This window comes from Megascapheus bottae, chromosome 30, assembly GCF_031878675.1.
Source record: "Megascapheus bottae isolate mThoBot1 chromosome 30, mThoBot2.hap1, whole genome shotgun sequence".
In the NCBI taxonomy this organism is placed as follows: Eukaryota; Metazoa; Chordata; class Mammalia; order Rodentia; family Geomyidae; genus Megascapheus; species Megascapheus bottae.
In genome coordinates this window covers 10,633,383-10,649,620 of record NC_143538.1, presented here as the reverse complement: position 1 = coordinate 10,649,620, position 16,238 = coordinate 10,633,383, and the positions used below count along the sequence as shown (strand labels likewise).

The 16,238-nt window shown below is 41.5% G+C and overlaps 1 protein-coding gene across 1 annotated transcript in view; it reads left to right on the top strand.

Annotated features, from left to right (window-relative positions):
• The window catches only part of Mctp2 (multiple C2 and transmembrane domain containing 2), a 112,099-nt gene that overhangs the window by 81,016 nt on the left and 14,845 nt on the right, over nt 1-16,238 (top strand). The window contains exons 18-19 of the mRNA XM_090321719.1: nt 8,146-8,268; nt 8,932-8,973. Of these exons, the coding sequence (XP_090177845.1) occupies nt 8,146-8,268; nt 8,932-8,973 (165 nt within the window). The remainder of the gene's footprint in view (nt 1-8,145; nt 8,269-8,931; nt 8,974-16,238) is intronic.

Sequence of the window (16,238 nt, the reverse complement as noted above, 5' to 3'; positions counted from 1 at the left end):
GATAGAAGGTGCATTAATTCACATACATTGATACCCTTTCACATGTCTTGGTACCCGTTTCCCTCCCCCCCACACCCCCCACCCGTCTTGGTTTTCCCCCCTTCCCTATCAAATTTCAAATATCCAAATACAAATAAATTCAATATATCAGATAACAAAGTGAGATACTATACCAATATGAGATAATCAAGGGACAGCAAAGGAGATGAGAGACAACATAGTACATTAAGGACAACAATCATTCATTATATGGCTTTTGTTTCAATATCCTGGAGGTCCTTTCAATTAGCTTCACATTATATGTCCTTATGTATCAAGATTTTGCTCTATTGCAAATCTCTGCTAGTAGAGCCCAAGGTTTCTACTGATTATGACGAATGAGGGAAACCATTGAGCCTAAGTTCCTTTGAGTCTGGCTTACTTCACTTAATTCTTGGGGATTTTAATTTTAGCAATTTGTTGTTGTTGTTTTTAATGGATACGATAATCTATAAGTGGAAATTATTACATTTGTGTAACAATTTTTCTGTAGAATATTTTTCTTCTACGTCTTTATAAATCTCTATTCCCACATGGTCTGTAACATCCATCTATGATGGAAGGGAGAAGCAGACAGGATTTATCAAATTGGAACCTATTCCATGTTCATCAAATCAGTTTAAGTCTATTTTTTGTGGGGGGATTGGCTTTACTTGTATCTAAAGTTTGAGATGATTAGATTCAGCGTCTGTGAAATTGTTTGGTTACTTAAACATTTGTTTGTGTGTGTGTGTGTGTGTGTGTGTGTGTGTGTGTGTGTGTGTGAGAGAGAGAGAGAGAGAGAGAGAGAGAGAGAGAGAGAGAGAGAGAGAGACAGAGAGACAGAGAGACAGAGAGACAGAGAGGGGGGGTTGTATTCCATCTAGTTGTTTTCAGAGAATATCTCTTTGTTTTTGCAGCTTAAGGTTAGTTTTAATGTGCTTTGAACCACAAATTCCTTCACAGACATTCCCTGATTAATAAAGCACAACATAAAGGACTGCTTCAAAAACATTATAAAATGCATTGCATACATATATCAGTTTGATAGTTTTAATTATTGCATTTTGGACATTAGGACTCATCAAAGAAAAGTTAAAAAACTTGAGTAATTGGGAGTTTTTGTGGCCAAAGTTCAAAAGTTCTTAAATTGCTTTTTTGCATATCTATATATGTGTGTGTACATTCATTTGCCATTTTTTAAGTGTAAGTTTCAAAAATGCCAACTCTGGAGTGATTTGCTTAAGCATAAAGTTAATTTCAGCTTTCTTATTTTCTTGAAGTCTCATTTAAAAAAACCTTGCAGTGCACATTTTCGAAGGGGAACTGCCGTGATTTTGAGGAAATGTAATTATTTTGGTTTAAATGCTTTAGGCTTTAGATGTAGAGTGTTATCAGCAGATAACTGCGGTGCTGTTAAAGAAAAAAACAAATTGTGAGCATTTCAGCATTGTTTCACTTCTAAGCATCTTGCTTGGTTTTATGGTAAAGTTCAAAACCAGGGAAATCTTACAGCCTACACTGCTGAACCCATATCTTTTTGTACTAGGAGAAGGGGAGAAAAAGATAAAGACAGAAGAGAAGGAATAAGTGAGACAGAGAGAGACATACAGAGAAAAGAGAGAGGGGGGAGAGGGAGGGAGGAAGAAAAGAAGCGGGAGGAAGAAGAGAGGAGAGGAAGGAGAAGAAAAGAGAATAAATAGGAGAAAAGAGGAGAGGAGAAGTAAAAGGGGGCAGGACCCTTCTAGCCTTATTATATTCTGTTCCCACTGTTCTTTTAATTACCAGAGAGAGAGAGAGAGAGAGAGAGAGAGAGAGAGAGAGAGAGAGAGAGAGAGAGAGAGAGAGAGAGAGAGAGAGAGAGAAAGTCAGACTCCCTGAAAACCTATTTTGCAGATTTCCTCTAAAGAATATTCGGTTCTCCTGCTCTGTTAGCAGCTGACCAGAATCTAATCTATTAAAAATATGAAAGTAAGCAGTTCTTGAAAATGTTTATAATAAATGGTAGAAGCCAAGCTTCCACTGTGAGATTAGTGCTTGGAAACGGCATGTGCATCAGGAGATAGGTTATTGCCTGACCAGTTGTTCTGCAGGAGAGATGAAGATTTAAAAGCTTGCAGTGTGAGAATTTTATTGAACTTCTTCTTTTTGCCTTCCCCCGCCCCCCCCCCCAAATAATGGGCATTGCTTATCACACAAGAAGTTTCTCTCAATGGATATATTATGGAGTTTATCTTAGGAGCAAACAATAAATAAATACAAAAGCCTGGCCTGTTTGGGGGGTGGACCTTGTCCTTGCCTCATGCTTACCAAATGACCTATGACTATGAATGGGGCAGATTCACTTTAACAGGACATGCTTTGTTGCTTGGGGGAATTAAATGGAGAGGAAAAAAATCGCCATCAACAGCAACAGAAAATACCCCTTTCCTGAGTGTGGTGGTAACATTGGGACTTTGCCTTGAGTTCCGACCAGCTCTGGTAGTGGACAGACAGTAATGCCTGGTGCATGAGTGATGCCGCTGGTAAGACAGCCGGGGTGACTAACAGATCAAATGCATGGCTAAAAAGCCTTAGGGAAGCATTATGTGTCTGAGGCCTGATCTATTGTCTGGGAGTTCAGAGAGTGTTAATGCACTCTGCAAAGATTACAACTCCCCCTCTAATTGCTCAGGCACTTCCTTAAAGGATTTAAACAGTCAGGAAAGGTGAGGCTTCCTGTCACGTTTGGTCTCCTGCCTGCAGTCGCACTTTATCTGGCTTTCCATGGAGAGACCACTAACTAGATGAAGGCCCTGAGCCCTGGTCCCTTGGAGCGGGAGGAGAGAGCAAGGGAGGAGAGATGCTGTTCCCCGCTCTCTGAATGGTCTCTGAATGGTCTGCATTCCGTGGCAGGTGTCTGCACGGGGGATCCCTGGTACCTCTGTGCTCAGGAGGAGGGCTGGAGTCACCCCCACCCCTCATTCTGTCTTATGATTGGGTGACTGCCATGGTCTCTTGTCAGTGCCACCTTGCCCAGTCTAGGGTGCCGTTTGGAATGTGGGTTATTTCAGTGAAACGTGGTGGAGAATGGTGAACTTCAGCATTAACTCTGTGCTGCCTTGCAAACCAACACACACACACTCACACACTCCATAGACAGATACATACACATCACCAGCACACACACACGCATTCACACCACCATTCACACACACACACTCACAAACCACACACATATTACACATCCGTGTGTCCATACAAACACATTTCACACACATAACACTCCACACACACACACACACACAGATTCTCCCCCCTGCACATACACATACCATTCTTAGAGGTTTAGCTTGGATCGGAACAGAGATGTGATGCATGCATACATCAGACCTGTGGCAAACATGTCCTTGCACACTTCACACACTATACAAACACGTTTTGTCCAATTGCTTTGCTCTCTCTACGTGACACGTTTACTACTCTTGCTGAATCTGGATGCTGAAGGAAGCCAATTGGTCACATGCTTTACTTCTCTAATGTGGCTCTGATTCTGTCTCAGTAGTTTCTAGATGATGCGCTGAAAAAGCTAAATGTTCTTCTACAATAGCAGTTTGGAGGAAAAAAAACATTGTGTGCGTATGCGTGTGTGCACACGTGCGTGCGTGCCCTTGGTTGTTGAACCCTTAGTCTGTGTGGCCACAGGAGTGTGTATGGGACCTGCAAAGCTGCATCCTAACCACAGCCAGCCATGGGCACATCGAGGAAGGAATCTTAGAGAAGGAATGCCTCTTAGACCCACCCCAATGACAAACACAAATTGTCTATGTGGCCTGGAGCCTGCAATATAATATTTATGTGGCTTTCCAAAGAGGCCCGGGAGAATTCCTTATGATTCAAGATGGTAGTCTGAGTGAAGAGAAACAAGGATTTTTTTATTTTATTTTATTTTATTTTTTTTTTAAAGAAATCCTTGCTTGTCCCACTGGAGGGCCACACTTTTGCGCTGACGGCGAGGTATTTTACTCTCCCTGAATAAAGCTGTCAGTGGCTGCGTTATATGTGTCTCTCCAAGACTCCAAGCAGATGATGGAAACAATCGCTACAGGGAGAAACACACACACACACATGCGCGCGCGCGCACACACACACACACACACACACACACACACACACACACACACACACACACACACACACACACACACACACTCCTTCTGCTGTGTCTTTCTCTGGGATCTCCTGGCCTTGAGACTGCATGGACTATCCGTCCCTTGCACTTCTCTTATTGTGTGTTAGTTTGTACTGTGAGTAGATTCTACTGAATGTTTCATCTGTATATAAAAATTAAAAATTCAAACAAAAATCTGGCCCACGTGAAGAACAGGCCCAGTGGGCATATGGTTCATTATGCATATTCGTTTAATTACTAAAACACTCGTGATGGCTTTTCTGCCCTTGCTCGTTTTCAACTTGTAAAGTCGGATTCCTCCGATTGTACCAACAGTGGAGCCCTGAATCCTGCTCTGGAGGTGAAAAAGAAAAAGACAAGTTTGGGCTCTGAAGAGAAGACGAAGTTCACCAAAATGGATCTACCAGAAGGGAGGTAGACTGCTAGTGCCCTTGTTTTCCTTTCTTCCCTTTTCACAACGACTGCTGGCCCCGAGTGGTTCGTGCATGTGGGAACAGAAAAGTCAGGGAAGACAGTGAGGCTTTCGAGCTCCCATTCTCTCAGCCTCTCAAGTCTCTTGATGAAGCTGTCTGAACTTTTATTGGGTTGGAAGAACACTGCAAGTGACTTTAATTGATTTCTCAGGTCGCACAGGTGGTGACGCTTTAGGCGTTTCTTTACCCCTGGTGCCACTCCTAATTTGAGGCTGTGCACATAATAGCTTTATTAAAATAAAACATCTCTTGCTTTGCTGTTACTGAACATCTGTTAAAGGACCTCCTGAAACAGTTTCAGCAATCTAGGAAGACTTCCTTCTCTTGGCATCAGAGTTTGTATTTTGTTTTTAAATCCTTTATTTAAAACAGGCAAATTTCAAAAGATCTTTTCAGGATCATTGCTTTGGTTGGTTTTAATAAAAAAAAAACCCAACCACATTTATTTACTGGATTCAATTTGTGGTTGTTGGGTTTTGATGTGAACTTTTATTTGGGTGAGCAAAGGCATGCCAAAGTATTTCCACGGATGTGGCCGTGTGTGCTTCAAAATGTATTTTGGATTTCTTCTTGATTGGTAGTGATGTTTCAGTTTGGAAAGAAAACTGTGTTTTCCTGATCAGAATAATTCAAGACGTCTAAAGGCATGTGCAAGGGGGAAAGAATGGTCCATAGCTTCGAGAACAAGGATGTGGAGTTCTGCTACGAGCGCCATTTTGGTTTTTCAGTTTAAGCAAATCGAGACTCCTTGGGGGACCACTTAAGACATTCTTGATAGGATTCCTAACAGAATGGTATTTTGCTTATGAAATATCGTCTACTCAAGAATCATTATTGGAGAAAGGGCTCTCCAAATACAGCCCCTTCTTCTATTGGAAGTGGGTTGAATTGGTCCAGAGTGCTTGCCTGCTTCCTATAACCTGACTACAATTTTGCTTCTTTTATGGTAGAGATGAAGCTTGAAGTGGAGTAACATAATACGAGAACCTGCTTTATTCTACTATTGTGTTCATGCGAATTCACTGGATTTTCACTGTGCAGGGCCAATCCCACACTGTCAAAAATGAAGTTTCATCATTCTTTTTTTTTTCTTGATCTTCTCTGATACTCAAATTTCTTGGGGGAATAAACGAAGATGATAGTCACTGTATATTAGATGCATTTATTTTTCTCTCTTTTTCACGTAGTGCTTTTCAACCTTGGAAACTAGTTGGTCTGACTTTATGAGTGATGTGAGAATTTTTATTAGGCCATGGCTGATTGCTGGACTTTTTTTCAAAACCATTTCCATAAAGTCATCAAGAAATGTAAAGTATAGAGTGGCCAGAAGCATGATGCCAACATTAATGTGATGGGATTTTAATAATTGACTCACGTTTAAAAGAGAAGAAAAGAGGGAAAAACTATTTACTAAGACACTCAGGTATAAAATAGGTTATAAGCCGTTCTTTCTATTAAGAAACCCATTAGTACATTAAAAAGGGAAAATAAAAGTTAATAAAAATCTCTAGGAGAAGCCACTTGAAAACATCCAACTTTTATTTGGTATTAAGATCACATACATACATATATATAAACTTATGATATAATGTACATTTTATAATAAATTCAATCTTAATATACATGCAACTATATACGATATACATGTTACCTATATGATATATATGCTGTATGATATGTAATACATGCTAAGATTCTTTTTTCTGTGTGTGTGTGTGTGTGTGTGTGTGTGTGTGTGTGTGTCATGGGGCTTGAACTTGGCCTGGTCTCTGTCCCGGAGCTCTTCAGCTCAAGGCTGCCTCCCTACCCTTGAGCCAAGCCCCACTTCCTGTTTTCTAGAGATAAAAGTCTCAGATTCTTTTTTTGTGCCCTGGCTGGCTTTGAACCTTGATCCTCAGATTTCAGCTTCCTGAGTAGCTAGGATTACAGACGTGAGCCACTGTGCCCGGCTCATACTAAGATTCTTATATGTATACATGATTATGTATATATCACCTTAATATATATGGGATCTTATATATATATATAAAGTATATGATCATGTAATGCATATGTGCACAGTTTGAAATTTATATGCATTACTTATTTAGTCACAGATCATGAATTGAGATACATCCTCTGTACATGAATGCTTCAAAAAACTCTAAGACATAAACTATCATTTGGGCTCATTTCTACCCCCAAACTAGAACTAATAGATGGAATTTTGAATAAACATCATGTATCAACCAGGTCATCCAATGTTAGGTAATTGTACTGAAGGTAAATCCATGTAGACCCTAGGCAGAGCATTTTTTTTTTTTTTTGCAGTATGTGGAACTCACACTTAACAGATGGTTGACGATTATTGATGATTTACTGAGTCAGCAAACATTCCATATATCATGCCACCAAAGTGGAACACTAGTGGCAATGCAGAGGTTTAAATAGAGGTACAGCTTTCAAAATAGTCAAAACACAACCACTGTGCCCTCTCCGTGGTTCTGAGCTATAGTTTTCTTCAACCTCTTACAATTGTGACAGAATGAAAACTTTAAAAATATTTAGGCAGAAAGTTTTCAGTAATAAAACAATATTGCTTTGGGGTAGGAAGAGTCACAGCAGTTAAATGTAGAAATTGTCCCTTTTGGAGGGTGGTTGAATATATTAAAGGATGACATTTTCTTACTAGTGGACAGATGATAGCTACACGTCTTATTTCTTCTTTTACACTGCCTCTGAGCTCACAAGGAAGTTGAGGCTGCTCAGATTGTTTTTAATTGTATTTTTTCCGTAAAGGTGATGAATAGAGAGGTTACAGGTCCATAAGTAAGGCAATGAGTACATTTCTTGGCAATCAGTATTACTGCCTTTCTCGTTTTCTCCCACTATCCTCCCCACCCCCACTCCAGGCTGCTCAGATTTGGAAGTAATTTTTCCCAAGATTTCAGTCCTGCCACATGCTTGGCTCATCACGTGTTCTCATCTTATTTATCCTAATTAGTGTGTTTTTGGGAGGTAGGGATTGTCTGGTTTGCATGCAGTATTATAGCAACTACTCTGGCATAGGCACATGCTCTGAAACCCTGGCTTGCACTGGCCTTTGCACAAAGGAAACACACATTTCCCAGGCTGTTGGACACGGACTGCTAAGTCCAAGGAGACATTGGTTTCCTTATCTATCTATCTATCTATCTATCTATCTATCTATCTATCTATCTATCTATCTATGTATCCATCCATCCATCCATCTTGGTGCCACTCCCAAGGCTTGAACTCAGGTCTTGGATGCTGTCCCTTAGCTTTTCTGATCAAGACTAATGCTCTACCATTTGAGTCACTATTCCATTCTAGCTTTGTGGATGCTTAACGGGAGTAAGAGTCTAACGATTCAAACCTCGATTCACTGATCTCAGCTTGCCTCATAGCGTGAGCCAGAAGCAGCCAGCTCTGCTACTGTACCATTTCATCCAACGTTTATGGCATTATTTATCTTCCAATCAGGTGTTTCTGGTCACCGTCTGGAATTTTGAACTCTATATGATCCCTTTAGCATTACTCCTGCTTTTTGTCTACAATTTCATCAGACCCATGAAAGGAAGAGTCGTCAGTACCCAGGATAGCCAGGTAAGGAGAGGTTCTCGTGGTAACGGTGCTTGACTGTGCTAAACTATCATCACCACCACCAAATGTCGCTCTGGTGTTGTTTGAGCTGTGAGGAACAATCCCTAGATACCTCCCGGCACCTTCTTGACAATATCAGAGGACTGGCTGCCCTGCCCTCCTTGTCTCTTTTGACACAGGAGTCTGATGAAACCAAGAACAGCAGAGGAAAGCCTGTCCCTTATTTGATTATATTCAGACCAATGTGTTTTCTATGGTTTAATGGGAGAGAAAGAAAGTCATTGCAACTACCAATTTGGTACCTGTGGAATGGAGCCCCCTCCCCTCAGACAGAGCAGAACCCTGGCTTATTTGTGAGAACAAGAGAAACTGCTCATGGCCGAAGTCAGCCATGCTTGCTGTGCCTGCTCACCTGCAAAGGGCATGGGCCTCGCAGCTTTGTCTGGAGTTAACAGTTTCTATGAAGATGACACATAGTGTTTACAGTCGTGGCACAGTGTCCCTGAGCTTTAAAAGGGTGATGGCATGAGAGCATTATAATGGACTTTAAAAATACCAGTGCTTGTGTTCCGTTGTGAGGAAAGAAACAGCTACACGGGTATTCGAGCTGCATTTGTGCCTTGGCGGTCAATCTATACTAATAAGTTGTGGGGAATCTCTTTTCAGGAGAGCACAGACCTAGAGGAGGAGGAGGAGGAGGAGGATAAGGTATGTGAACGCGTTGGAGGGCTGGAAAGGGGCAACAGAGTCACCGATACCCAGAACAGTAAGACTGACATTGAAATCTATACCTTACGGGTATTTAGCATGGGTAGCTTGAGATTGGTTTGGAGACCAGGGAAGGAAAAAAAAAAGAGTTGAGGGTGAATCTGACAACAGTTAAATTGGGGACAGACATAGCTGGGTCAGTCTGACCCATCCACCCTCTTTTATGAGCAACTAGTTGTCACTCATAAAATTGTGGGGCAAGAACCCCACCAAAATGAAATAAAAGAGAATAATTGTAAATTTGCCTCCTTATCCCAATGGAATAGCCGTAGCATTTGTCTAATGCATCTCAGGAGTCTTTCTCTTTCAGTGGATAGATCCTGATTGTGTATCTTACTGGAAGACAGAGTGGACAGCGTTAACAGTGAGTTTGTGAGGAGGGGCTCAAGCAAGGAGTAAGGGTCCTCACAGACTCACCAAGAGGCCTCTGGCCTCCCCTTTGTGGGCAAGGGTAACCGGGGAAGTTGGAAGAATGAAGGAGAATCACTGTTTTGTTGGGTTTCGCTGTGCTCCATGGTGTGGTCAACCCATTTCCGAGCCTGTCACCTGCCCAGCTGTTGCGGCAGTGCTTAGCACTCTGTGTCTTGTGTACATCTGTCCTTTCTCTCCTCCTGGGACAGTCTCTCAAATCTACTGCTTCTGTTGTTATTACACTTGCAGACAGCCCTTCTGGAAGAAAAAAAAAAAGGGGGAAAAAAAAAGCAGAATGCCAAGTGAGATGTTTCTAGATTCCTGGGCCTGCAGTGTCTTAAAAAAAACCCCAAACCTGTGGATCTATGAGGCTAGCTTGAGACACACGGGGGAGAGGGGGAGAGGGGAAAGAGAAGGGGCAGAAAGGTAAACCATAAGAGCAAGCATTGCCGCCAAATCCTTATGCAGTAAAACTTCCGTCCGTGTCATCGAGGGTCTTAAAATTTAATTAAGTGCACCAGATGGTTCGTTCCCCTCCCCCATTGGAAGAAACCGAGTGGATTACAAGATAAATCCTATTTGTTGTGCTTCAGATGACCCTGACTTGCCAAACAAGGAAAACAAAGTTACATAGTTACCAGCAAACCTATCTTTTCTAGAGTAGAGAACATAGCCAGAGTAAGGAGGACTCCATAGGAGGGTTTCCAGAAGCTGAAGCCACTGAATCTCAGTAGTCACAACTATGTCACCTGTGTATATTCAATGCCTTCCTTGGATGGCAAGACATCTCCAATGCCTCCTCCAATCTCAGGAAACACTTCTCTCTACTGACTTGTTATGAAGAATCCAGGTTACAGGCCCAGTCAAATAGCCTTGCAGGCCAGGGAAGGTAGGAGGCAGAAGTGTGTGGTTTCTACACTCTCTTTAATCCCAGAACCAACCTGAATTCAGCCTCGTACCTTTTGGCTCATGTGTTGCTGTGTATGGAGGGAGAGTTGGTTGAATTGGCGCCCTTGTGGTGTCTTAGTCAGACTCCAGCCATGTCCTCTTTCCAGAAGTCTTGGGCTTGCTTGTCTGCCAGTCACATGTGTCTCTGGTCACGTGACTGGTCTCCCAGCCAACCAGGTTCCCTCATCCTTAATGGCTTTTCTAAAAGTCAGTTTGTAGGACTTAGTCCTGGACTAAGTCAGGGAGACAGGGTCTACTAATTAGCTTTAGTGGCCCAGATGTAATGTTATTGGCTTGAGTATAGACTCATACACTCAATGCTTGATAAAGCGTTTACTGGACTCTGAGCCAGAATGGCCGGTGCCTGGCCATAAAATTTAATGTTTTAAAACAAAACAAAATACAAAAGACTTCATTAATTGGAAGTGAGGTGCGACTGAAAAGGTCAGGCTTCAGACTGCAGGATTTTCTCTCTCCCCTTCTATCTTCTATAGTGATTTCAGGCATGGAGGATAAAACCAAATAGAGCAAAACATCACTCTTACACCTCTCTTCACTCCGGCAATTCCAAGAGCTTTGGCCAGGAGCCCAGGACACAAACCAAATATATATTTCTTATTATATCACAAAAAAATCACACTAGGAAAAATTCTCGTTTTTTTTTTTTTGTTATACCAAAGCTCAGAAATAAGATTTATCTCTGTTGGTCCAAGTTGGTTTAAATGAGCTGCCTGAGGCTCCATATACCCATTTGGGAAACTTGTGATCCGATATCTTTGGGCTGAGAAAGGAGTACTCTCAAAGGCAATGGAATACAGGGTACAGGCCCTGACCCTGAGCCTCTTCGTGCTCCAGGCTAGTACTCTACCACTTGAGCCAGAGCACCGCTTCCAGATTTTTCCTGAGTAGTTTGATATGAGAATTTCACTGACTTTCCTGCCCAGGCTGGTTTTGAACCTCGGTCCTCAGATCCCAGCCCCCTTAGTAGCTAGGATTAAAAGTATGAGCCATTGGCATTCAGTTTAGGCCATACGTTGTTGACCAGGGGTTTGTGAAGTCTCTAATCTTCTACTTAGGAGAGTTGTCTGAATACCTAGATCAGAGACTGTTGGGGCTGTGTTTTGACTTCTTCTTTGTAAGAATGATTGAGGAAATTGTCCCAGCAGTGAGGAGAGATGACCCACAGAGGTTTTTTTTGCGGTGTTCTCATGATGCTATCTGTAGTGTCCCCCTGTGACACAAAAGTTCTTCCCATTCTCCATTGTGAAGTCATGTGTGTGTATGTGTATGTGTGTGCGCTAGTACTGGCATTTGAGCTCAGAGTTAGAGTACTCTCCTCTTTTCTGTGTTAGTAAACACAGCTCCAGCACTTAAAAACCACCCCCAGTCTGAGCTTTTGCGGGTTAATTGGAGATCAGGGTTTCCTGCATTTTTCTTTCTGGACTGGCTCTGAGCTGTGATCCTCAATTCTCAGCCTTCAAAGTAGCTAGGATTACAGGCACCCAGTTAACAAGATCATTCTTAAGATGGCTTCCTTCAAGTATTCCAATATGCCTTTTTTCATAGTCATTGCATAACCACAATTATCATCATATTATCATTATTGTTATTTTCCTATGCTTATTTCGATTCCTCAATTTTCCTTTTCCATGCAATATCCTGATGGAAGCAATTAAAGCTCTTAAGTTTGTCTCCTCTTTATGGCTCTTCTGTACCTTCCATCTGATAGGGGAGATTGGCCTTAAGTTTCCCTTCTCTTCAGCTAAACCGAAGTTCAAAGTCAAGACTTCCGGAAGGCACATTCCCCAGGGGAATGGTTGTACATCATTCCGAGCCAGTGTATAGCAGCCTGATCCACTTAACATGCTCGTCCTGGGTCCTGTACCGAGAGAGACTGGAGATTTCTCACCCGGGCATTCTGTCTGGAGGCTCTTTCCCACTGGGTGCTTCTGACTTACACCTCATCTTAGACAAGCCAGACCTTGCCCCAGGGATGTGTAACACATCTGTGCCAGGAGGAACAGTGTACTAGTGATAAACACACAGCCATTTCCAGGCACCACCAGAGAAGAGAAACTCCACAATGACGCTCCTTAAATGTTAGCTCTGATCCTATCCCAGAAGTCTCTGGAAGATGAAAGCCTGTCTCTCTCTCCCTGCCCCCACCCCCTGTCTTCTTGGCTAACTTCTTCAGGACAGGAGGGCCTCCCATCATATCTGTCTCGAGTGCACAGGCCAGAACACAGTCTGGAGTCTGTCACACTTTTATTGTTGTCTGGAACAGAGATTGTTGTAAAATGACATCAGCTAGAGCTTCTTGTTCCTTCCCATTGTTGAAAGTACATGATGGTAATGTGTATTCGAAAACCACATTAGATGCCATGATTTTGTCTTTTCTTTTGTGAACTTTCAGTGATAGCATAAAAGTTTCAGGTATCTAGTGTTTTTTTTTTCTTGCTTTTGGGAGATAAAACATTCAGACTCAACTTTGAAGAGAGGCTCATGGCCCTTGTAAGAAATTGCTTGTTATGAGAATAGTTCGCTAGAGACCTCAGAACAAACAGATAATGGGTGAGTTCAGCCATGAGCAATCAGTTGACATTTTCTATTTGTATTAGATTCCATATGTGGAATCTTTCCATGTGGACCTTATTGGTACGGATGGATTACAATGAAAATCGCATTAATTTTCTACACAGTAAAGGTCAGTAATTGAAGCATGAACTAAGAAACTATTGTGTAGAGTGCTGTATCCCTCACTTGGGAAAGGTCAGACAAGACAATAATATCTTGTTTTCATTGCAGAAGGTAGGTATAAATACTTTAGAGTTTCTTTTTTTTCCAGCCTGACAATCACTAACAGAATATTTTAGCACATACTATTAACATCAGGAAGAAGGAATCATAAGGCTCTGTAGTGAAAGAGTGGAAAAAATCTACTTGTTTATTGCTGGCAGGGAAAAAAAATTCTACTTCAGAGTGTATATTGTGGCTTGGCATGTTTTTGTTCGTTTGGTTAGTTTTTTGTTTGAAACTGAGCTGCCAAAGGACTTGAACCATTATCAATGATATCACCAGTGCCTCATAGGGTTTATGAAAAAAGCAATTCTTCTCTATCAGTTATGGATTGAAAAAGAAAAACAGGTACAGAGATTTCCTCTTAAGAAGCATCTACATTGTTGGTGATTGAAGGACATTTTATAGTAAAAAGATGCGAATGGTTATAAGATGTATTTCCTATTTTCGTAACTTGAAATAAATTACCAGTAAGTTCAAGTACATCTTAAATGATCAATTTCAGCATTCATAATACCTTTTTACCTTCCTCCCAATTGATTGGTGTTCGTGTGTCTGTCTGTACATCTGGCTGTCCATGTCCATGTCCATTCATCCATACACCCACCCAGGAACCCACCCACCCATCCATAAATACATTTATTTATCTACCCTTCCACCCATCCATCTTTCCATTATCGATCTGTCGATCTGTCTATCTATCTTTCTACTGCTGGATGTCTCTCTCTGTCAATTAGCCTTTCATCTTTTGGATGAAGTAGTTAGGTCTACCATTCAGCATTTTCTAGGACCAGTCACCTGTTGCTAAGTACCAGTGTGGCATTTGGTGTCAGGAACAGATAGAACGGTGTGAAGCTCCTTAGAAATGATAGTGAGTCAACATCCAAACACCACTTATTCATTTCCCAAAGTAAAGGAACTACTTAAGAAAGAGTACAGACATCTCCTTCCATCTTTATTTGAATTCCCCATGGTACTAACTCTGTGAAAGGGAGGGAGAGAGAGGGAGAAAAAGGGAAAGAGAGGGAAGGAGAGACAGAGATTGCCTATCTACTCATATAACATACCTTAAGATACTTCCCAGTATATTAAGCAGAGAGTCCCAGAGAAAAAGTTTGATCTCACTTGTAAGAAACACCACTTGGTGTTCTTGGTTGTGACAGATGATGGAGAAGTTTCCTTGCATTAAATGCTGCCCTATTTATTTCTAATAGATATAATTCTTGAAGTTTTCAAGTTACAGGATTTTACTGTGGGTGGAATGAGGTAGAGCAAATGTATTTCCATTGTCCAAACATACTTTCTTTTGCATCTCTCTTCTGAGTAGCTAAAAATAATGTGGAGATTTGAGGCTTAAAAGGTTTGCATCCAATTCTTTTCAGAAATTTTGGGTCTTCTGTGACAAACAGAACTTCATTTTTAAGAGTGTTGGGGAGGGATGTCTTTTTTCCTCACCCAGGGTCAGTTTTTAGGAATATATCTTTGTTTTGGCACAGATAATTAATCGAAGAATGAGGGTTTTTCTAAATCAGAACATGCAGGAGAGATTTAAAGTAACATACTGATTATATAATTAATTCTCGGTTGAAAATTCATTTTGATGGTGTTAATTCTCTCCCAGAGGCTCAAAGCTAGTTTATTGCACCTACAGTATTGGGCGTGCTGGAAACTCAGGGGAGAAGCGGAGGCTTTGCAAAAGGAAAAGCTTGGCCTTCTCATTTATTCTTTATGGTGTTTGGCGTTTTTTTTAGTGAACAGCAGCTAGGTCACGCCTTAGGTGCTTTATTTAGTTCAGCTGTTTATAAAACTTAGCCAAACCAACTTGATCCTTTTGATGTCCTAGCAAAGGAGAAGATTTAGAAGCAGGTGATCTACCATGCATTCCTCTGTATCTGATTTGAGTTACAAATTTAGAGTTCTTTGTAGTTGCTGTTGTTCTTTTGCAGTCAGTGCCTCCCCTTTTTCTGTTAAAAAAACAAAAACAAACAAACAACAACAACAAAGAATCTTATCAGATTTGATTTCTGGACTTCTTCAGGTTTTTGAATGACAAGTGAAATCCCTTTTATTTTCCCAATGGGAGGAAACATCCTGGTGGAAATGATATTTAATCACTGTCCCAAAGTCCACTTGTTCAACCTGATTGGTGACCATCTCTTCTGTTTGGTTACCAACATGTAAATCATGAGCCTCTGCAAGAAAAGGAAAATACAAAGACAGGGCAACTTTCTCCATGCATCATTCTTTTCCTTGCCCTTTGCGGTGGTGGTGGCAGATGTATTGTTGTGTTTGCTAAACTGTGTTGCTACCACATCCCCTGGTTCAATCTGAGATGTGTAAATAAAAGCAGCGTGGTGCAACCAAACGATTTTTCCTACAACTCAAGGCAACAGGAGTAGACTTGTCCTGAAGATCATTTCTTTGGAGACTTAAATTAAACCCATTATTCTTTGCACCAGACAAAAGGCAGGAGAACCCTCTTCCTTTTTTTTTTCTCCTTTTTTGCCCTCTTGAAGGGGGAAGCACTTACGTTTAGGAAATGCCTGAATGAATATGGTATATGCTATGTCTTTTTTATTCACAACATATGCCACTCAGGGCAAGAATTAGGATCCACACTTTCTAGGTATTGCAACTGGGACTCAAGAGATGGTAAAAGTTTTTCTATACCCGCAGCGATGGGTAGGATCTGTTTGGGGATGTCCCCTGAGGATTTGGGTCCTGGGAACTTGCTCCCAGTGTGACAATGTTCAGGTGGCAGAACTTTCATGAGGAGGGTGAGGGTGGTTCATGGAAAACTGTTAGATCATGGTAAACTATGGGAAGTGAGTAGCTTTGTGGAATGAGTGCTTACTAGACTGGTTGTTACAAAGCAAGGGCATGCCACATTCTTGGTCCCTGCGGTGCCAGGCTGGTTCTTCTCCCATTTCTCTGCCATCCTGGAACACATCCAGAGGATCTGCAATAGCTGGTGGTATGCTCTTTCAATCCCAATCCCTGGTCCTCAATTATCTGAACCATCATCCAAATAAACCTCTTTACTTTGTATG